Source organism: Chrysemys picta, chromosome 7, assembly GCF_011386835.1.
Source record: "Chrysemys picta bellii isolate R12L10 chromosome 7, ASM1138683v2, whole genome shotgun sequence".
Lineage (NCBI taxonomy): Eukaryota > Metazoa > Chordata > Testudines > Emydidae > Chrysemys > Chrysemys picta.
Genome location: NC_088797.1, coordinates 21,850,343 through 21,872,891, shown reverse-complemented (window position 1 = coordinate 21,872,891; position 22,549 = coordinate 21,850,343). Strand labels below are relative to the sequence as shown.

General features: G+C 47.8%; 1 protein-coding gene across 4 annotated transcripts in view; it reads left to right on the top strand.

Annotated features, from left to right (window-relative positions):
- The window catches only part of PLXNA1 (plexin A1), a 284,683-nt gene extending 262,995 nt beyond the window's left edge, over nucleotides 1-21,688 (top strand). For all 4 annotated transcript variants that reach the window (XM_042849837.2, XM_005288414.5, XM_005288413.5 and 1 more), the window contains exons 28-32: nucleotides 112-302; nucleotides 2,329-2,498; nucleotides 6,063-6,275; nucleotides 11,716-11,866; nucleotides 18,234-21,688. In XM_042849837.2, the coding sequence (XP_042705771.2) occupies nucleotides 112-302; nucleotides 2,329-2,498; nucleotides 6,063-6,275; nucleotides 11,716-11,866; nucleotides 18,234-18,329 (821 nt within the window). In that variant the 3' untranslated portion in view covers nucleotides 18,330-21,688. The remainder of the gene's footprint in view (nucleotides 1-111; nucleotides 303-2,328; nucleotides 2,499-6,062; nucleotides 6,276-11,715; nucleotides 11,867-18,233) is intronic.
- Nucleotides 21,689-22,549: the final 861 nt, after the last annotated feature.

Sequence of the window (22,549 nt, the reverse complement as noted above, 5' to 3'; positions counted from 1 at the left end):
TTGTGGGTGTGGTTGTTCTGTGGACACCTGTCTGCAGGCGAAGAGAAGGGAGGTAGAGGGCAAGCAGACAGGAGGGAAGGGAAGTTCCCATTATGTTTGGTTTTCCCACAGAGAGCATGCTCCGGACAGCCAGCAGCCCCGACAGTCTACGTTCACGGACCCCCATGATCACGCCCGACCTGGAGAGTGGTACCAAGCTTTGGCACCTAGTGAAGAATCATGACCACATGGACCAGCGGGAGGGAGACCGGGGCAGCAAGATGGTGTCCGAGATCTATCTGACCCGTCTGTTGGCCACCAAGGTACAGCACCGGGAAGCAAGGATGCCTGGTTGCATTCAAAGGGGGAGGTGAGGTTGGAGATGAGGGTGCTAACTGGGAACCATTCCTGGGGTCCCCTTGATTGTGCCAGCCAACCAGCTTCCTTGCCTGGTTACAGTACAGGTCAAATACAGATAACTCTAGCTAAATGCCTTTAATATCGCCTATGGCCAGGGAGCAGTCTGGAATCAGGTTCATGAAGCTACCGCGACCTACCCTTTCTCTGATCTCCCAGCAGCTTGGCCCCAGAAGTTTGTACCTCCCACTGTTACAGCTGCATCAAGCAGGATTCAAAATGTGCCCCATCTGTCCTGTTGCCTTTGAGTTCCACCAGGTGGCTCTGCCCCGCCCCTGTTGTCTCCATAGTCCACCACATAACCCTGCCCTGCTATCTTCAGACTCAGCCCCCACCAGTGCTAAGCTCCACCGTAGGGCTCAACCCCCATTCCTGCTGTCTCTTCACCTAACCAAGCACTTGCAGCACTGATTACATCTGGCCAAGCAAATAGCTGCAAAGCCCAGTTTTGCTGCCAGGCTGTTGAAGAAGCAAAGCTTCCACCCATCCTGCAGTGTCTGCAAACACTGATTTCCCCAGTGCTCGTTGTTCGAGTGGTGAGAGATGTTATCATTTTACCAGTTCTTTGCATTTGCAAAAGAGGGGCTGGGATAGCTTAGGACACAAATGCTCTAAATTCTGCCATTGCCACATGTACGGTCAATAGGAGAGGCAGACAAAATCCTACTGCTGTGCTTTGAGGGGAGGGACCCCCTGTTAATTGCAGGAGCTGAGATACACATGCTATACGGTATTCCTTCTCCTCCAAACCAAGCCCCACCATCAACTGTAGCAGTCGGCTATGGACTTTAACTCCTTCACTACTGGTGACCTGCACTGCTGTTATATTTCCAGTGGCACTCTGTGGAGCTCAGTGGCATGGTAGAACAAACCTGGAACATTCAGAAGCAAATCAAATGTGTTCTGCCCACGCCGAGCTAATGTAGTCAATAACACAGCAGGTGCATTCTATCTGGGATGGACCTGGTGCATTTGGCAGCAAATCAGAGACATCAGACTGTAATGTCTCGGGGGCAGGGACCGTGTCTTGTTTCTTTGTATAGTGCCTAACACACTTTTGAGGTGCTCAGTGAAGAAATAATGATGATGTACTTCATACATTTGGCATCAGGGCAAGTACATCTTACCTGGGCATGCTCAAAACCTTCAGCAGCACAGCAGCTGCTGTATGTCTGAGACTGACCTAGAGAGGAAGGGTAGGCTACGGCACTGAATCAGGACTCAGGAGATCCAGGTTCACTTAGCACTCATGTGTCTGTGTTCCCCATCTGTATAATGGGGATAATACTTCCCCAGCTCGTAGGGGAGCTCAGGGTAAATTCATTAATGTTGGTGAAGGACTCAGACACCCTAATGGGAGTCATTTGGTCTATATGGTATTTTTCATTTGATTAGTTAACTCCAATAGTTCCTTTCAGTTGGGTTTCCAAGTCGAGCTCTGCTAACCAGGGGTTAAAAGCCACGACCACGTCTATCTTTGGAATCCAGTAACCAAACAATACAGCTCCATAAAAAAATGAATCATCCAAATGGGTTTTCCTCATTATTCAGACAGGGCAGTGACTATGAAGGAGGGACTATGCCATGCTGTAAAGCAGCACAATATATTTATCTTTTGGGGTAGACACGTAGTGGCTTGTGTTATGATGCCAGACAACATCCCAGAATCTCTGACGCAGGCTTGTGAGATCTTCTTGTCACCACAGTGTATTCTCCCCATTAAGGACCAGTGTGGTTCCATTGATTTTCTTGATACCTCCTTTGGCTTCGGGCCTCCTCCCCACAGCCCCGTCTCGGATGATGGACCGTTACTGGTGATAGCAGTCATGTTAATATCTGAAATGGATGGCTAGCCCCATTGCTTTCTCCTTTCTTCCAATGCATGACTTTCTGGGCAGTACTGAGCAGCCACTCCCCCTTTCTCATCTCCAGGGCACCTTGCAGAAGTTCGTCGATGACCTGTTTGAGACTATCTTCAGCACGGCACACCGCGGGAGCGCCCTGCCCCTGGCCATCAAGTACATGTTCGACTTTCTGGACGAACAAGCCGACAAACATCAGATCAACGATTATGACGTCAGGCACACCTGGAAGAGTAACTGGTAATTGGGCAGGTGCCGGGGGAGGGAGAGGTGTCAGCCGTTCCCATTTGTGCTATCCCAGCTAATGAATGTCTCCAAGCTTCTGAGGTGAAATTTGGTTATGTCAACATCAGCCAAGGCAGATTAACACTAAAAGTGACCTGGGTCAGCTGGAAACGTAGGGCACCTAAGCCTACTTGTATACCAGTATTTCTTGGGGTGGGTGAGTCGCAGGCACATTCTGCTATAACAAGTAGTCCCAGCAATGCCACCCTTCCCATAAACGTCATATCCTGAAGTACTAGGTGCTCCATGATTGAAGTATGGCTGGGCTGTGCAGTTAAATGTCCAGCTCACCTGGAGATTGATGGGATGTGGGCTCCTAGCTCCCTAGGCACCTTTGCAAACCCTAGGCTATATTTTCGTACCACCCGTCCTACCAGTGTTTGTGATGTGCACTCCAGCCTGCCACATAGCCAAGCATGTCGTAATGAAGATAGTGTAATACCACACACGCATCCTCCCTAGCCGAGCCTGAAGAACCGACCCATCAGGCTTGCTAATCACTTCCAGGAAAGGGGGGCAGGTGCTGATGAGATCTCCATGAACAATGTGATGGGGCTAGCACTCCACCGGGTATAGGCTTCGCTTCTCCACAACTCCCCCCTCGCCCGGCATTCTTCTTTTCTGCTGCCTCGCTGATTTCATCTCTCTGATCTCCTTGCCGCTACTGGCAACGAGTACATACGTTCCCATGTCTGGCATTTGTTAAATGGCAGCCAAATTGCTTTTGTATAGTTCAGTAACTGTCGGCAATTAGCAGGGTAGGAAAAGAAACATTTTTAAATGGAGATATGAGAGTGCGGAAGCACTCGGAACTGATTTATAACTCTGCTTTCTATATTAAAGGAAGGAAGGAGTTGGTGGGGGGGCCCAGTTCCACAGGGCCTGGGATGCAGGCTCCTGCATACTAATGTTCACGCTTATCTCTGGGCGCTAATTCGATGTGTGGAGCTGATTTCTTGAGGCCGCTCCCTTCACGGATTGAAATATGTATGTGCATCCGGCACCCTCATTATAAGAGTCCCAGGGAGCCCAGATTTGGCATCTTAGAAGCATTGTTGATGACACAGGGAAGCTTAGGAGGGGCTCTCAGGGGTTTTATACCAGGGATCGATCGCTGAGGACCTTCTAATGAGAGTTAGATGCTACTGAGAGGAGGGTGATATAAGGATAGAATAGAAGAGGGGCATACATATGTGCTGTGAGCAAGCACGTGGTCTGTCACTAGCCAGGATTCCCCTCGCTTGCTGTGAGCCCATCTGATTCATAGATTTGCTATCTCAATATCTGATGTAGCCTACGTTTTCCTCAGATAATAAATGCCCTAGTGAGTCCCTTAAAGAGCCCAACAATTCTCCTCCCACATGAGCCTGTCTGGGACCTTTGTAAAGTTCTGCGAGGGGTTTTAGAAAGGATCAGCTGAGGGGGGAAGGAGATGTTGCACAATTTGGCATAAGCCATAGGGTCTGGGCATAAGCAATGGCTGTTCCATGGGAATGGAACCCGCTCCTATGGAATGGGAGCAGATAGCTGAGCCGGTCCTAGGAACCGAGGCAGTAGCAGTGTTCAGAGGGGTTAAACGGGACTCCTGAGGTTTTGATCAATGGGCTGTGGAAGCTTTGGTTTTCTGATAAGGTGGGATTTGGGGTTATGAATGTGTGGGAGGAAAGGGGAGGGGAAGGACACCCAGAGGACTTGGAATGGAGATGACTCACTTGGCAGGTGGCAGTTGGACAGGAAAGAGAGGAAGAATACTGTGATGGCCTTCCTTTAGGGTCCTTGAAGACCCCATTGTGGCTGTGGGCCAGCAGGGAACTATTCCAAAGCAAAGTCTCTCCCAGACCCCTATGTCATACAAAATCTTTAGGAGCCCCTGCAATGTTGGAGTTACTTCAGAGGGAATGCATTAAAAACACCATTCACTGATGTAAATTCCAGGCACACCCTCCCTAGGCCCTGGGTATGTGAGGTTTGTAGATTGTCCTCCATCAGCACCCGTGCCCCAGATAGCTACAATAACCCAAGGGAGGGGAAAACTCCTAATGTAGAGTGAATGCCTACATCCATAGACTCCAGGAGGGGAGTATCTGGGAGCCATCAGCACCTCGTGTCATTGGCTTCCTCCTCTCCTGTGTGACTTGGCCTATGAGGAATATTAAAGTTGAGTCTACATGATGCTAGACCTTTGCTGGCCCCCATCTTAGAATCACAGAAATGTAGGGCTGGAAGGGACCTTGAGAGGTCATCAATAGAACCCTGCATAGATACAAAATTTGTATCCGCATCCGATCCGCAAACATGGTCCGTGGATGTAAGGTCTGTGGATATCCACAGATTTGCAGGGCTCTAGTCATCAAGTCCAGCCCCCTATGCTGAGGCAGGCCAAGTATACCTAGGCCATCCCTGACTGGTTTTTGTCTAACCCTGTCTTAAAAACCTACAATGAAAGGGGTTCCACAACCTCCCTTGGAAGCCTACCTCAGAGCTTCATTACCTTTATAGCTAGAACATTTTGCCTAATATATAATTTAAATCTCCCTTGCTGCAGATTAAACCCATTACTACTTGTCCTGTGTTCAGTGGACATGGAGAACAATTGATCCCCATCCTCTTTATAACAGCCCTTAACATATTTTTGAAGAGTGTTTTCAGGTCCCCCCTCAATCTTTTCCCAAGACTAAACATGTCCAGTTTTTTAACCTTTCCTCATAGGTCAGGTTTTCTAAACCTTTTATCATTTTTGTTGCTCCCTCCAATTTGTCGACATCTTTTGTAAAGGGTGGTGCCCAAAACTGGACATAGTGCACCAGCTGAGGCCTCACCTGTGCCAAATAGAACGGGACAGTTCCCTCCCGTGTCTTCCATACAACACTTCAGGTCGACATCCTCATGTTACAGGCATGTGGTCATAGCTGTGTCCTGTTTGTGTGGTGCTGCATCTGTTTAGTAATGCCTGGGCTTTTATGAGGGGTAGGGCATTGCAATTCCTGGTTCCATGCCCACAAACCCCACTGGGGTGTAGTGTCTATGACCAAAGCTGTGTGGTGAAGTGGCAGCTGCAGGATAGGAGCCGATTTATTCCTAACCAGCACTGCTACTGGATCAGACAGAGGCAGGCTGTAGTGATTAGGGAATCTTTCCTAGCACCTACAACCGTCATATGACAGCAAACTGATGCAGGGACCCCAAAGCATCCTCAAGTCCCGATCACCTCTGCCCTCTTTGAAATTGCTGACAAGGTCGAGAAGTTCCTCCGCCGAGGCCTCTCTCTTACTGTGCCCAGTGGATAGAAATGACCATATTCAGGATAAGCTTGAGGGTGTGATAGCCCAGGTGTCCAGGATGCCATTGGGGCGGTAGGTGAATGAATGTTTTCCTCAAATTGCTTATCTTTTTGTGGGGTTGGGGGAGAGGACTGCCAAATTCAGGCTTGAATCTGCCAAATTCAGGAAGCTGTCTGCACTAGCTCCTGTCTGGGGCCTTGTTTCCTGCAGTGACCATCTCTGTTCTTTCTTTCCTCAGTCTACCTCTGCGTTTTTGGGTGAATGTGATTAAGAACCCCCAGTTTGTGTTTGACATTCACAAGAACAGTATTACTGATGCTTGCCTATCCGTGGTGGCTCAGACATTCATGGACTCCTGCTCAACTTCTGAGCACAAGCTAGGGAAAGACTCTCCCTCCAACAAACTACTGTATGCCAAGGACATCCCCAACTATAAGAGCTGGGTAGAAAGGTGAGTGACCTCAGCATTGCTTCCTCCGTGCTGTATATACATTATGTCTGCAATATGCATATGGGGAAATTACAGACCTCATAGTCCTTATTGTGCATGGACTTGATTAATGCAGTGATCCTTCTAGGTTGTTGTTCATCCTTTGAGTTCGAAGATGACCATGACATCATTGATTGGTTTGGTTTCTGTGAGCACGTGAGTGGCTGATCAGGCCAATTTGAGCTTTCAACTGTCTCTGGCACACTGAACAAGAGATACCACTATGGGTTACTTGATTAATCTTATCTTCATCCGTTTCCTCAGACAGCCCACGTGAAAGTGGTTCAGCTTTATAACGTGACATCTGTCCACTGTCCAGGTTTCGCAGGCATACGTCAAAGTTGGCAACATGATGGCTTTGTAGACCTTCAGTTTTGTTTGGTGCCTAATGCCTCTGCACTCGGACACATTTGCACAGTGTCTGCCAAAGGCCATGCTTGCTTTGGCAGTTCTGGCATTGGTTTCATCGTTGATGTGAACTGCATGTGAGAGTGTATTGCCGAGGTAGGCGAACTTGTCCACTGCCTGCAGGGTTTGGCCATTCACTGTGATAGCAGGCTCTACCTAAGGCTTTCTTGGTGCAGGCTGGTACATCGCTTTTGTCTTCTTGATGTTGATTGTGAGACCAAAATTGTCAGAAGGTGAAGAGAAATAGTCCATACTCTGCTACATGTCAGACGGAGATTTGGAATTCAGGGAACAGTCATCAGCAAACAGAAGGTCATTAAGAGTCACTTTCTGTATCTTCATCTTTGCCTGTAGCCTCAGCAGATTGAAAAGCTTGCCATCAGTCTGGTATCTGATGCCAATCCTGGTGTCACAGTCATGAAAGGCATCTGTAAGCGTGACAGAGAACATCATACTGAAGAGGGCTTGGTTAATGCGGTGATTTTTCTATAGATAATCCTCCACAGGTGGATGGCAGAAGAGTCTCACTAACTATCTGCTGGAAGGTGGTCTTCTAGGAAGTGGAAAGTTCAGGAGGTCAGGGGCATCTGCCTGCTAATGGAGCCCCTTAGTGCCTTGTTTTGGGGTTGACATTTGGAGGCAGCCATTTATGATTGTTTATAGGGGACCTGGGAGTGACGTCTGTTTTGAGATTCTCTAACATTTTCTATTGTAAGAGATTCTTGTGATCTTTGTCAAAAGCTCTAACCTCCGTTGTTTGCAGCAGGCCTTTGAAATTCATCAAGAAGAAAGCCCTTGGGCTAGAGAAGTGCCTCTTCTTTGTTCCATGAAAATCCATTCAGGTTTTGCTGAGATACAACGTGTTGAAAATTGCCCTTTCTCTTCTCTCATGTCTGCTCCTCAGGAAAAGTTTGGGAGCCTTCTAAAATAATAATTGAACATGAACATTCTAAGGCAGAGCCCAGGCTACTGTCAAAGCAGCAGCAGCTGTTGCCACTACACTGGGAATTCCCAGGTGCTGCCAGAGCAGCTATAGCGGGGATGAGGGGGGGAGAACCAGGCCAGGACCCCCTGAACTATCCTTCAACCCAGCACCTTGCTCAGTAGCCCATCCCCCATTCTGGGATAATAGCCTTCTGCTGTCATTAGCTGATGTAGCAGGTCCTGTGACTCAAGTGGTAGATGGCTGTGCTGCAATGCTGACATTTCCTGGTTCAAACCCTGCTTGTGATGTATGGCTGGGTGTGGTAACAGTCAAACATAATCGTTTTTTTTAACCTTTGTCTTTTTAAAGAAAATCTAGGAAATTACATTAAAAAAATACATAAAGTTATTTAGGGTGCAAAGCTGAACACTCGAAAGTTAGGAAATGTCAGATTTAAAGTTGCCTGTGCAGCCTTAATTCTGCCTTCTTGTGCGTATGTATAATGATAGTCTTTAACTACATGATCACGTTCCGTTTTCCCCACAGGACCCCTGTGTCATTCAGTGCACAGGATGGCCGCACAAAGCGCCAAATTAAAGTTGCACGGGCAACCATACATCTGGCATTATCTAACTTTTGACTGCTTGATTTTGGCTTCTAAATAATGTTCTTGTAATGTTTTTCCCAATTAAATATTTATATAACTCCATAGGGGCATGCATGGTGCTTTGCAGGCAAATTAAAAGACAAGGTTCCTGCCCTGAGGATCTTAGAACCTCAATTTGACTGAAAACACAAGAAAAAGGTCAGCAGGCCGCAAGCAGGTCAGAAGAGGGCAGGACTGCCCTGTGGGGAGTAGGTTCTCCTCTCTGGGCTAAGAGGTTGGATTTCCCACCTCTCATCTGTGGTGGGGCTTTGTTGTGTAACTGCAGTTTTTTTCTTTGGAGGATTATCACTGCAAAGCTTTGCAGAAGGAAGGGTTTGAATGAAGGGAGGATGATTGACTGAATCTGGCAGTCCCAATGGAAGATCTGTCTGTTACGTCCATCATCATGATACCCAGGCACCAGGCAAAAAAAGGGCATTTTGCCAGTTGGCCACTCCAGGGAAGAAACAGAGTTAAAAGGGTGAGCATGCAGTAAGAGGGGAGGAGAGAGTCACACTCAGTTTTGCTTCCAGGCTGGCTGCATCCTGAGTCACTGTTATGCAAGGTGTGATCTCTCGGCTTGTAGGCATCCAGCTGGAACATTAGCAATCCATGGGATGTCGGTCCATTAGAGATGTCAGTATGTGCACTGAAAAATAATTGTGGCCCCTCATCCCTGCATACGTCTCGATCCAGAAAGGTTTCTCTGCTTCCTTTTGGCTGGAGATCTTGTACTGCAGACATGGATGCACGCATCTGCCCTGGGAGCCCCCTCATCATGCCCTCACCTGCCATGGAGTCACGCCTCCCATCAAGGGCATTTCAGACACCGTGGTCCAGGCAAACTCAGCCCTACAGCATGCCCTGGAGGATCTTGGTGTGATTTCAGTGGCCTTTAATTTAGAAGATGGCTGGAAATTGTGAGCCCCAAGGCTTGGACTTTCTGCCTTCCTAGTCCTGAAGTGGATGGAAGGTGTTTTCTATCCTGTAAGGAAAAATCTGAGAGGAAATGGATAAGAAACCACGTCTGATGTTCTCAGCTGCACAGTGGATCCCTTGGTGCCTGCTGTAGTTGGCAATTCTCTGCTCAAACCTTTGTTCTCCAGTGCTCCTTAGAGGGTGAAGAGTCAGACTCTCCAGCTCTATCGGAATCTGTGGAGTCTCCACCCTCCCCGTTCCAAGTACAGCTGGAACCCCTGCTGGGCACTGCCCTGCGTAAGCATCTTAACCTGCGCTCTTGGCTGCTCTCAGTACCAAAGGATAGAGTGGGGCTCATGTTCATCTCCTGAAGGTGCTACGCTGCCATCTGCTCCCACCCAAATGCTTGACCCAGCATCGTTCCACCTCAGTGAGATTGGATTCAGCTAACGATGATGATGCTAATAATCACAGTGCCGGAATGTTCACTGTGAATTGCATTGGCGTTTCATTTCCCTGGGGTTATGAGAGATAAAGTAAGGTGGTTTGAGCATTGGCCTACTAAACCCAGGGTTGTGAGTTCAATCCTTGAGGGAGGGATCTAGGGCAAAAATCTGTCTGGGGATTGGTCCTGCTTTGAGCAGGGGGTTGGACTAGATGACCTCCTGAGGTCCCTTCCCACCCTGATAGTCTATGATCTATGTTTGGGTGGGGTTTGCACTCAGTATTTACAGGTATTTGGAGTGGCAAGGCCTGATTGTCAAGGACAGCGCTGTTTTGCAGGAGAAGCCTGTGAAGGTATAAGAACCTGATTGCTGAATGGACCTCAGAGTTTGCAACTTTACTTTCTGCCCACACAAAAATGGAGACCGTACATTTGATCATTTTGCCCTAAAATTTTTTCAAAATATCTTTAGGGAAACAAATATTAGCATGTTCCTGTGGGAAATGTTTAAAGGCAGCCATCCTGAGCACAGTGCCTGGTAGGTTTCTGTTCTGGGAATGGCTGAGCTCCTCCCCAGGAAAGCTCACCTCAGTCCGGCCAGGCCTTGCTTTTACCTCAGGAAGAGATGTACATGGGTGTCCCATGCATGCACTGGGAGCCCCTGCCATTGAGGGCAGCACAGAATATACTTGTATGGTTTGTGCAAGAATGTCCTGCCCCTGTGGATGACATGTGAATGCAGGAGACTGCTAAGCACATCAGATGATGCTGGGATAATGCACCTGCTGTTAGTCTGGGTGCAGTGGCTTTGAATCCCCATGGGTCCAATTTATACAGTTGCCTGAATTTGCTGAGCATACCGATGAGCCACCTAGTCCCGTATGCCTTCCTTTTGCCCTACCCAATCAGATCAGTGGGCCATGTAGGAGTGGGTGAGACCATTGGTCCATAACCCAAGTATTCCATCTCCTATCATACCTTATTGGTCCACTGGTTCATTTAGGCCAGTATCCTTCCTACAGCAATGGTCAAAACACTTCAGTGGAATGCTTGATTACCTGCCCTGTTTCTGGCTAACGCTGAGTGCTGTCTGGGTACAGGTGACGTGATGCCATGAAACGTTAGTCAGGGTGAAGTCACATTTTCTGTTGTTGATTCTGGTAAAGCAGGGTTCTCAGCCTCAGGGTCATGACCCCATGGTGGCTCATTGAGCTGTTTTCTGACATTTTTCACATTTTCTGCAGAATCTGTTTTCACTAAAAACCCAAACGGTTTCTGACCTTTCTGTTGAGCAGTAGCCTTTCCAAGCACAACTAGCCACAGTAATAAGGGCTACTGAATATACATCACCGAGGAAGGTGCAATTCATGAAATGTTCAGTACGGATGTGTACAATATAGATGTGGATGTGAAATTATCACAAGTGTATGCACTGAATGTGAAATGCCATCTTTGGCTTTCTGTGATACAGTAAACTTCCAAGAGAATCACTGCAAACAAACAAATTGTTACATATGGCGGCACCTTGGGTGCAGGGTTTTTGACTGGAATAGCAGAAAGGATTTGGGGATATTGGGTCGTGAGGGCAAAAGTGGGTAGTTTGGAAGGTCATGGAAGGGAATAGTGGGTGGTTTGAGGATGGCAGGTGGAAAATCATTGAGAGCACCTGACTTTAACTATCCCATCTGCTTCAGTATAACAAGAAGTTAATTTAAGGGGGAGGTAGTGTGGCCTACTAGACAGAGCACTGGAATGGGCTCTAGGGGACCTGTGTTCAATTCCCTGCTCTGCCTCTTGATGGCTGGGTGACTTATCCCTTCCCCTTTCTGTGCCTCAGTTACCCCAGCTATAAAATGGGGATCCTGATACTGACCTCCTTTGTAAAGCACTTTGAGATCTATTGATGAAAAGCACCATATAGTACTATTACTGTGAAACAAAAGGCTCCTTGTATTCACCTTTCAGTCTGCCCACAGGGTGTTCTCAGGGGGAGTCCCAAGGAGGCCTGCCCCTCTCCCTGTTTCAGACACACTATTCTGTTTCTCCTACCCCCCTGTAGATATTATGCAGATATTGCTAAAATGCCAGCAATCAGTGACCAGGACATGAGTGCATACCTGGCAGAGCAGTCCCGGTTACACCTGAGCCAGTTCAACAGCATGAGTGCGCTGCACGAGATCTACTCATACATCACCAAGTACAAGGATGAGGTAAGTCAACAGGGGCTGGGGCATCTTGTTTTCAAGCAAGGGCACATCCCCCGCCTACTTTCTGCATTCCCCCTCTTGCTGCCCAGAAAAATTATCTCACGGGAAATACAGAGAGGGGAAAAATTGCTGTTGGTGGCTGGATTCAACTCACTTCTGGAAGCACATCTGGATCATAGCAGCCTGCACAATGAAAGTGTGTAGTGAAGTAGCCCCGTGTGTAGTAAAGTTACGTGTCCCATTACTGTGTGTGTGTGTGTGTGTGACTACCAGCCAATGATAGAAGTTACCAGGCACTAATACACTTCATGACCTCCACATACCTGGATTCACACTCACCCTGAGTGAATGTGATGATTGTACAAGTGACGGAAGGGGCTGAGAGCAGTGAGTAGAGCCAGGCACAGTGAAAGGAGGTGGTGTTCAAGCTTTTCCCGACTGCTCTCTTCACTCCTGACCTTGCTATTCCACTCTAGAGATGACCAGCAGCTCTTCATGCTGTTCTTACCATGGGCACTCGCCCATCTGCTCTTCTGATACCCCTCCATCCCAACCTGCAGCAGCTCCTCCAGTCCTGGGCCTTTCCTGAGCATACATTCTGATAAGGGTATTGTTTTGTACTCCTATTTCCTCTGGCAAGTAGCATGGGAAACTGCTAAACTCCTTTCCCATGTGAATGAAGTCAGGATTTGAACTCCAGTCTGCCTCGCCTCATCTCACCGCCTTCCCTCCCTCTTCCCCACCTGCTGTAAATGACCCCATAGCACAGCAGAACCCATGAAGGTACCCAAGTCACCTTGCTCGCAATCCCAGGGGTGCACTTGGAGGGATAAGGTGTCCGTGCCAATAGGCCTCTTCGAATATTGACAAGAGTGGTTAAAAACCCATCTGTTGTAAATTGTACAAATTAACTTCATAAAGCACTATTCAAACACACTCTGCAATACTTTATTAAAGCAATAAAATATATAACTGTTGTATATCTATAAAAACATAACCTAGATTTTATTGTCCCAATAAAGCAGAGTGAAAACTTGTGTTTGAGTAGTGGTTTGTTTAGATAAAAAGCCTTTGCCCCAAGCTGCTGCATTGTCTCCTGAGAGAGACAGGGTGTCTCAGCCGTGAGAGAGCCAGGAAGAGGTGAGGGCCATCAGTAGACAGGTAGCCAAGAGTGCTGTGGGACAAGGTAGAGCAGAACAGATTACAAGGGGTGCTATAGGTTAAGTTTAGGAGCAATAGCAGAGCTGTGTGGGGAGAGCCCAGGTTTGGGGTGACAGGGTCTGCTGCAAGTGAGGGCTGTTACACATTGGCAGAGCTGGGAGCGGTCTGGGTTGAAATGCATTGGCAGAGGTGTGGGGAGAAGCATTTTGTAACAGCTGCCAGCCCTGTGCCTGGCTCCTCAGCCGTCAGGCTTTCATCAGCACCAAAAGTCACCTAAGCCTCAAAAATCAACCACAAGCCAGCCACTGTGTGAGAGTTGTCGGGGAGGTGCGGGCGGAGGTGTGATATTAACGAGCTGCTCTTTGAAGATGCAGGGTGAGTAGCCAACCTGTGTTCTTGCCAGTTCACTGCAGTCTGGCATCTGTTGAATGTTCCCCCATAGCCCACTCTGAAAGCACCACTAGTGTGTTCTCAGCTCTCAGGAACTTCTTTTATTATTCGTAATGGGATTAATAAATCGCAGCTGTTCCCTTTGTTTGTTTTCATTCATTAAGCACAATTACATGCAGCCCGATTGCACCCTCTTTGATGCGAAATGGGAGAGAATCATTTTTCCTGTTGTTCAGTGCAGTAATATGCTGTCATTGGCTGTGAATGAAAATCATAATTAATTTTCATTTGGGTACTTGCATCTTCATAATCACTGGTCCCGGCTCCTTACAGCAGGTGACAGGCATGTATCTCTCTTTATACTCTGCATGGATTTCTTTTTGCTGTGTTGTTTTCCATAAGGACAACAAGATAACAGATAATCAAATAAAGAGAAGGCAGGTTGTGAATCTTTCAGCACTCTCAGACTTCAATGATAAACTGTTCTCTTATCAGGAGAGGCAGCGGTGAGGTGGGTACAGGGGACTAGACTCAGATTCATATTCTCTGTCTGATCCTGTCCAATTCTGATTCAGATGCCTTTAAGAAATGTGTTTTTTGACTGCCAGATGAATATTTAGGGGTGGTTGGGTATAAGGTGCGTTGGTGCCATCTAGAGGCTGGTCTGGTTAACAGAAGGGACGTGTATATTGAGATTATAGAGTATGCAACTGGATATGACTATGAGCCCATCAAGGCTTCTATTCTGCCTCCAGGTTTGGCCTATAGCTGATGCTTCAAAGGAAAGCAAATAAAACCCTTGTAGTGTACCTGGCTAATTGTGACATGCACATAGGGGAGATTTCTTCCTGAGTGTCACAAGTGATCAGCTGGCACTCTTGTGGAGCAGAACTACAAATGTTGCTCTTGGTGGCCATGAAACTAAGCAGCCCTTTCTAAAGTCCAGCTTCAAGATTTGACTTGATGGGATGAACAATCCCAGAGTTTGAATCAGGATGGAAATAGTCAGAAAGTTACATCCCCTCCACAAATGCCCACTTTGTGCCGCATGCTTTCAGCTCTGGTTTTGGATGTTAGGTAGGTCGGATGTCCTCCGAAGGACAAAAATTCCAAAGAGTACAGTGAAAACCCAGGAGGCCCCGTCCCATAATCTGGGAACAAAAGGTCACTAAAGCAAATTAATGGGCAGCCAAGAACCATGGCAAGATTTGGAAGAGCGCTGGAGGAGCCTTTCATGACTCTCGGTATCTTGTGGCTGCATCCCCTCAGGATGTAAGTGAATCTCGGGGAGGAATTTTTCTCCTCATGCTATAGTATCTCAGCCAGGGTCTGATCCTGACAGGTACTGAAAACCCCCAATTCACACCGAAGTCGAGTATTCAGCATCTTGCTGGATTGAGCGCTTGGTTAGGTGCACTGCAGGAGGGGTAATTTCATCCTTATCTGAAGTCAGCTATAGGCCACTGCCCAGGGCTGGCTACTAGGCCAGACTGACTGGAATCACCTGCTCTGCACTGAGATGCACGCTGAGACCCTGAGTCTCCCAGCATCCAGCGCTGCATATTCCCCACAGCACGTCCTGTGTGCTCAGTGCTGGAAAGCTGCAGGGCGCTGCAGCGACTTTTAATCAAAAAGAGCTGATTTCCCTATTAAGGAATTACCTGTAGGGTTTGTGATGGACTTTTGCCTGCCTCCTAGTAAGTCTGTTAATTATACAACAGTTTGTTTCCAATTATGCAGCCAATGAAATGGTTAATCAAATCCCCTTTGACGGATGCCTTGACATTTAATTGCAAAAAATTTGGTCTCCTGACAAACTTACCTGGGGAGACAGGATTTCTGTCAGGTTTGTTTTTAAATCCACTGTTCTGTGTCTGGTAGCACAATGTTAGCTAGCTGGACTCAGCACTTCAGACTCCTCGGTGATGGGTAGACGAGCAATTACCCCTCTTTTATGTGTCCATTACCCCTCCCTCGCCATGCTGACTCTTGCCTTCAGCCCCCCAGCCTCTCCCTGTGCCTTTAGTAATGTCCCAGTTCATGTAAATACCAGAGAAATGTGCCCCTCCCATCCTCTGATCTGTCACCAAAAGACGAGTTTGTTTAGAGAAATGAGATTCCAATGGAGAAATCCCGTTGTCTGATGTTTGCAATGTTGCGAGCACTTCTCCTGCATAGCAGTGTGGCTTCCCATTGACTGAGGCAGACGTTGCTGAGGCCGCATGCCTGAATGTCTGCCTGCGTCGCTCCCACAGTGCCAAGTGCCTCATCTCCACTCCTCAGCAGAGTTGTCATTGGCGGAAACGCAGTTAGACAGACTCTAGCCAGGGGGCTTGCAGCTGAGAAGCCATGAAAGTGAGTTTGGAGAAGCACCCAGCTGCGTGCCTGCTCCTTGCACCCTCAGAAGCTGCTGGGTCAGCATTTGGAGAGCAGGCTCTTTTGAAAGGTTTCCAGTGTTTCTTAGCTAATGGCAGCCTGGAAATACCAGCAGAACAATAGCCTTGTTAGGATAGTCCCGTCTCCTGTCCTGGCTGAGTCCCACACATGCAGAGGCAGCTATGCCCTGAGAAATAAAGGCAGGTGAAATGTTACCTGAAGGTTATTGAAGCTGAAGGTGGTGGGGCAAACCCTACCCTGTGCTGCTGTTTCCTCGGGGCTGTTTCCTTGTCTCCTGTAACTTTTGTTTGCACCTTACCTGAGGCCTGTGCAGAACACTGGGGAGACAGATGAGGCATTGCCTATGCTGCCAGCTGTCACTTTTGCTCCCAGGTTAGACTGTAAGCTCTTCAGGGCCGGGCCCTGTGTCTTCCCACGTGTTTGTACTGTGCGCAGCACATCAGGTCCCTGATCCTGACTGTGGCATCCAGCAGTTACTGCAGCACAAATAATACCAATACAGGGCTTGGTACTGGTTCCCTTTGAGATTTGGGTGACTGTCTGAACCAGTTCTCAGTCAGACTGGTTCAGCTGACCCACTGGCTGAGCCAGCCTGCGTCAATGCTGACCAGTCTCACACTAAGACAAGCACTCGATGGCTTGGTCTACACTGAAAAGTGACATTGGCATAAACCACACCCCTGACCAACACACCTATACCAGCAAAAACCGCAGAGTAGACACAGCCGTGTCAATGGAAGAGGGGTTCCATCAACATGGCTAACTTCATTGGGGAGGTGTTCCTATGGTGACAGCAAAACTCCTTCTGTCAGTACTGTGGAGCTATGCTGGCATTGCTAGGCCAGTATAGTGTCTGTGGTGTAGATGTACCCTAAGGCCAGATTCTGATCTTGGCTACACTGCTGAAAATCCAGAGCTACTCCATGTCTTCAGCTGAATTGCTCTGGGTTCACATGGCGTCATTGAAGCTGGCCCCAAGCCTTTTGGGGCCCCTCATTTCATAGCTGGGAATTCTGTTCTGTGGCAACTGCATACAGACAGACGCTCTATTCATTTGATCAAATTGGGAAGTTAAATAAAACAATCCCCTAGACAGACAGATCAGTGATGTCTGTGTTGGCTAGCATGTCTTCTAATCAACCACCAACTCAACAATGTTATCCCTAGCTCCTTATTAATAAAATCAAATACATCAGCCAAAATCCAGGGATTTAAATAGACACATGGAAAAGGCAAGATTTTCAGACATGACTAGAGATTGTAGATGTCTGATTGAGACACCTTAAAGGGACCTGATTTTCAAAATGCACTGTGCATCTGCCCTCTGAAAATCGGGTCTTTCTAAGGTGCCCTAAACTGGGCATCCCCAAATTAAGGCACCCACAATAGCTAGTTACTTTTGAAAATCTTGGTCAGAGTTGTTACCACCTCATGGCCCTTGGTATGTGACGAAAGCTGGAATTGGTCCCTACTGACATTTTTTAGTGCTTTGTGAAGTCTAGTCTGACACATCCCCTTGGACTGGGCTTCCAGCACATCCCTTAGAAGGCTATTTCACAGGAGGATGGATCTTACCCTCCGGAAGTTCTTCCTGATGTTGAAAAAACGGAAAATTCAGTCTTGATTTTCTCCTAGTCATAAGCTCATGCTAAATCATTTCTCTCCATCCTCGGGCTTTAGACCCCCCTCGCCCCATGCTTTTTTCATATGCTTTTCCCCTTAGCGGTCGCTTAGCCCAGTGGTTCTCAATCTTTCCAGACTTCTGTACCCCTTTCAGGAGGCTGATTTGTCTTGTGTACCCCAAGTTTCACCTCACTTAAAAACTACTTGCTTACAAAATTGGACATAAAATACAGAAGTGTCACAGCCACGCTATTACTGTCACATGGCTTACTTTCTCATTTTTATCATACAATTCTACAATAAATCGTGACCCCCCCCCAGGTTGAGAACCCCTGATATAGTAGATAGAGCAGTATAAGCGAGTCATTGTCGGTATGAAATTTTAGTTTGCACTGACTTCTCTAGTGCTTTTCATGTAGCCTGTTGTAAAACTAGGCAAATATCTAGATGAGTTGATGTACCATCTGGACGACCTCTGCGTACCCCTGCTGGAGAACCACTGGCTTAGCCCATATTTAGCTATTTTAATAACTCCCCCTAGATCAGTCTCTCCCACCTCTGATCAGATTTTGTTGCTTTTCTCTGAATTCCCATTATTAGCCCTATCTTCCTAGTGAGGCAGTGCTCGCAATGAACGCAGCAGTGTGTTTTACCTTGCCTGTTAGTGAGGGCTGACAACTCCCTCCTGGAAGCCGTGGTGGCATTGGTGGACCTGCGTTCTTTTCCCATCTTCTCTTTCTATGTTGCAGGTAACAGTACCACCTTTTCTCATCCTTTCCCCTCTTTTCTCCCCTGCCAGATTTTAGCTGCTTTAGAGAAGGATGAACAGGCCCGAAGGCAACGGCTGAGGAGTAAACTGGAGCAGGCAATTGACACAATGGCCCTAAGCAGCTGAAAAGGCCGAGGCAGCCCGGACAGCTTTCCAGCAGTGGATACCACAAGAGAGAGGCCAGCAAGTGGCAGCAGCAGAGTACTTTGGGTCCAGAGCCAAATGGACACGCGGAGCCCGCCGCGTCTCGAAACTCTTAACACAAACGAACCAGGAAACCTACCACCGTATCACACCCAATCCAATCAGACCTATCCAGAGACCTTGCAAAAGGGACGGTGTGGGCAGGAGTGCAAAGGAGCCGAGAAGAACTGCAGGGAGCTTGCAGCGCACCCAGCACAGCTGCTTCGCCTGGGGACATGTCCCCGATCTGGTGATGGAGGCTGGAGGGTCAGGACTGCACTAACTTCTAGGGCAACATGTCTGATGTTGTTATTTTTAGCGCAGGGAGGGTGGGCGGGGCTTTTCTTTTTTCTGTACTTGACTCGCTCCCCCTTCCTCCCCACCTGCCTCCCAGCTCTCCGCCCATATCCCTTCTCTCGCTCTCTCTCTCTCTCTCTCTCTCCCCTCCCCACCCCAGCTCTCTGGCCTTCTGCCATTAGTGTTAACTGCTATATTTGCACAATTTACAAGAGAGAAACAAAAAAATTTTTAATTAAAACAAAGTATAACACAAAGGGGGAGGGGAAGGGAGGTTCTAAATTTTGCAACAAACAAACAAAAAAAAGGGGGGGTTAAAAAAATCACTCAAAGGACCGATTCTGGAAGGAGAAGGGTGGGGGTGGGCGGGGAGTGGGAGACAAGTCCCATAACCTTGCGGTAGTTCAGAAAATTTGTCCTGTGCCATGTTTGATTTGAATGTTGTTTAGTGCAGAAAGCAAAACAGGATGTTTTGTTAGCTGAATCAGCTCTAATTTACATGCTGCTTAAGTGGTGTCCGAAGGTCACAATCCAAGAGGAGGAAGAACAGAGAGGGGAGACGATCTAAGGGGCCTTTTCCCAGGGATCGGCCGATGCTGTGAATCGTGGCGGGGGAGTGGCGTGGCGTGGTGTCGACTTCATCCTTGTTTTTATTTGCATGTTGCTATTTCTGCGTGGGGCAGGACAATGCAGATGAAGGAGGAGAATCGTTGAGCTCTTTATAGCCAGAGCTTGTGCTCCATCCTCTCTTGTGAAAGGGGAGTTTCCCGGCAGCATTCCCTGGTGGCGGTCGGTGCTGTAAGGGGTGTCTGGGCCATGGAGAAGCCCTCAGGGACCTTTCAGACTGGGAAGCCGTTGAAAACAGACCTTTCAAATGGGCATCTCCATGACTCCAAGTGCAGGTAGATGACTGTAGTGGGGAGGCTGATGTTCTGGAAGCTTGAGAGCTTGCGCTACGTCCAAGTGTATTAGGAGCAAAGGGCTTTCAGAACCAAACAGGGATAGCAGGAAGGGAGTGTCAGCATGGGGCTTTGGCATCCTGCCCGGCTTTGCCTCCCTTCCTTCTGACGCCCCCTAACGGCCTGAGGTGCTGAGCATCTCAGCACATTTGCAGCTCTTGGTGTCCTTTAAAGCAGCCTTAATGAAGTCACTGATGGCAGCTGGCTCACAGTCCAGCCGGGCTCCGAAACCTCTACAATCCCAGGGTTCTCCCAGCACTACCAAGCAGGCTCCCACATTTAAAGCAGTTGGAGACAGTAGCTCAACATACCCTATTTTTTTAGCAAGGAGCTAGGTGTGAGGTGCGGGGAGCTGTCTGCCTGCCACTCTGCTGTAACTAAGCCGTAACCCACTGCCGCCTAGCAGTCCCATTACAAGCTTTTTTGTCTGGAGCTACATCAGTGGATTTGTTTCAGGTTAGGCCTAACCAATCCCAGGAAAGAGGATGTGGGGAATGGGGGCGGCCCTGGAATTTTGACCGTTTTTCTCGGTCCTCTTTTTGTGCTGAGGTAAGGGAAGGGCCCGGGTCACCCGGGGAAATGGTTTAGATCCTTATTTCTCTGCAGAAATCTTTCAGAGACCAGTGATGCCATATAAGGCTTTTCTCGGTAGCTGCACTGGTTCCGGAGCAGCCACCTGGGGCAGAGGGATGTACGGGCCGTAACCTCGGATGGAAGGAAAGCAGAAAAAGAAAAGGTCCAGCCTTGTGTGTGGTTGGTTACAGGCTAAGAGGGCAAACCCTGAGTGGTGATTGCCGTAGCTCTCCAGATCTGAATTCCCCGCGTACTAGGCTGTCTCAGATTCCTGCTGCTACTGTGTTCGCTGTCAGGAGCTGTTGGCACAAAAGGTTGGAGAGGGTTCTGTAAACTAAGCCGTTCGATGAGCTTGCCATGCGCTGATTTAACAAAACAGGGGGCAGGCACCACTCACCCTGCCGTCCCCAAGCCCCAGGAGCAAGAGTGTGTGCGTGGCGTGTCTGTGCACAGCTCACACAGTGGTGATGCTAGTTATCCAGATAGTTATATGCTCAGATACTAGGGTGAAGGACGCAATAGAAAACCCTCTGATAGATCATCAGGAGACAGCGCGAAAGGGAGGGTAGGAGGGATTGGGGGGTTTCTGCTGTGGCTGCCACGTTGCGCTGTATTTTGGTGGTGCTACACGTAGCTCATACCTCCGCTGTGTGTGTACACATACAACCACCCAGTGCCTGTATGTCCCACCAGAGCCCTCGCGTGGCATCACTCAGCCATGGTTGGAAAGGGCCCTGGAATTCCACAGGGCTGATTTCCAGCCCCCTCCCTGTGGAACGAGTGTTTTACAAAGCACCTGAGAATTCTCCTTTTAGCCTTCATTAGCCCACTGAGAGCTAGGTGAGGAGTCAAAGCATTCTGACTTGGCCTGCTCCCTAGACCCCGGGAAACCAAACCCAGGCTGGGATCTCACCGGGTTTCTGCCCAGAATGTACCTCTTTCCCCTCTCCTTACTCTTTCTTCCCCTCTCGCTCTCCCCCGCCCCCTGCTCTGTCTTTTTGGGTGATTGTTGCATTCTCTCATTTCACTGGAAACCCAGGGATCCATCTCCTTTGGAAGCCTCTGCTTGGCATGTCAGATCCTCATGGCTTTATTATTTAAAGAAACAAAGGTGCCGAGCCGCTGCCCAGACTCAGAGCAGGTGACCAAAACCTTCTATAAACTTACAGTTTTCTTTTGCATACAGTACTGCGAATCTACATTGCTGCCTGGGCCAAGGAGGGGCCCACACCATGCCAGAGGTGGGCTACTGAAAATTTAAAAAACACCGGCTCGGTTTCTGTCCATTCCCTTAGATTGCAAATAAGGGGCGGAGGGGGGAAAATAATGAAGTTTTTAATTAAAAAAATAGTGTGTGTATATATATATATATATATATGTGGTTACAATCTAATTCTTGTGCCCCAGTGGGGTGCTGTATAGTTAACTGAAGGAGAAACAAACCAATATTAAATATTAAATGGATTTACACAGCCAGTGGAAAATACCAAATGATCTGGAAGAAATTTCCAAGCATTTCTCACCAAGCAGAACAATCTTTTGAAGCCTGCACATCTCTAATTACGTTGTAATTTTGTTTTTTGAATTAAAGAAGAAGAGAAGAAGATGATTTAAAAAAATAAAACAACAAAAAACAAAAACAAAAAAAATAATAAAAAAAAGATAAAATAAATACCCAACCCAACCTGAGCCATCTCCGGAGTTGTGGGACCTGTGGGCTGTTGCATGACTGTGCTAGATTTTAGTCTGAGTTGAACTTTTTAAGGAACAAAAACAAAAAACTGCAAGTGTTGAATACTAGAGGTTCGTTTAGACCTTTTCTTTTACATTTTGGAATTAATTTGTCACTTTCTCATCAAAGACAAAAATTAATTTGACTTCAACGGTTTACTTCTCAAAATGGTACTCAAAGACCCTTAAAGGACAGCTGTGTGCCAGCGGGCCCCCGAAAGAGACAACATCTGTTTCGCTTGCTCTCTTGGGATCTCCTTCAGCAGTTGCGAGAGGGAAGGAATCCTCAAGTGAAACTGGGCTGTGGGCCATGAAAAATTGCTTTGTGGATACTTAGAAAATGAAAGCCAGATCCTCAGCTGATGTAAATGGGCAGAGCTTCATTGAAATCAGTGTTTTTTAAGAGAGACGAGGGCACGTTGATCTAAAGTTTTTCCCGTTCCTCCTCTTTGCTGTGTAGCACTGGTTGAAACATGTTCAAGGCCAGTGCCACCAACCTGGCTAGGAATTTACACACATCACCGTGGTACCCTGGCCGTAATAATCCACATTAGTGGGAAGGGCATTTCTGTGGTGAGGCTGCTTTATTATCTTTAGCCCAAG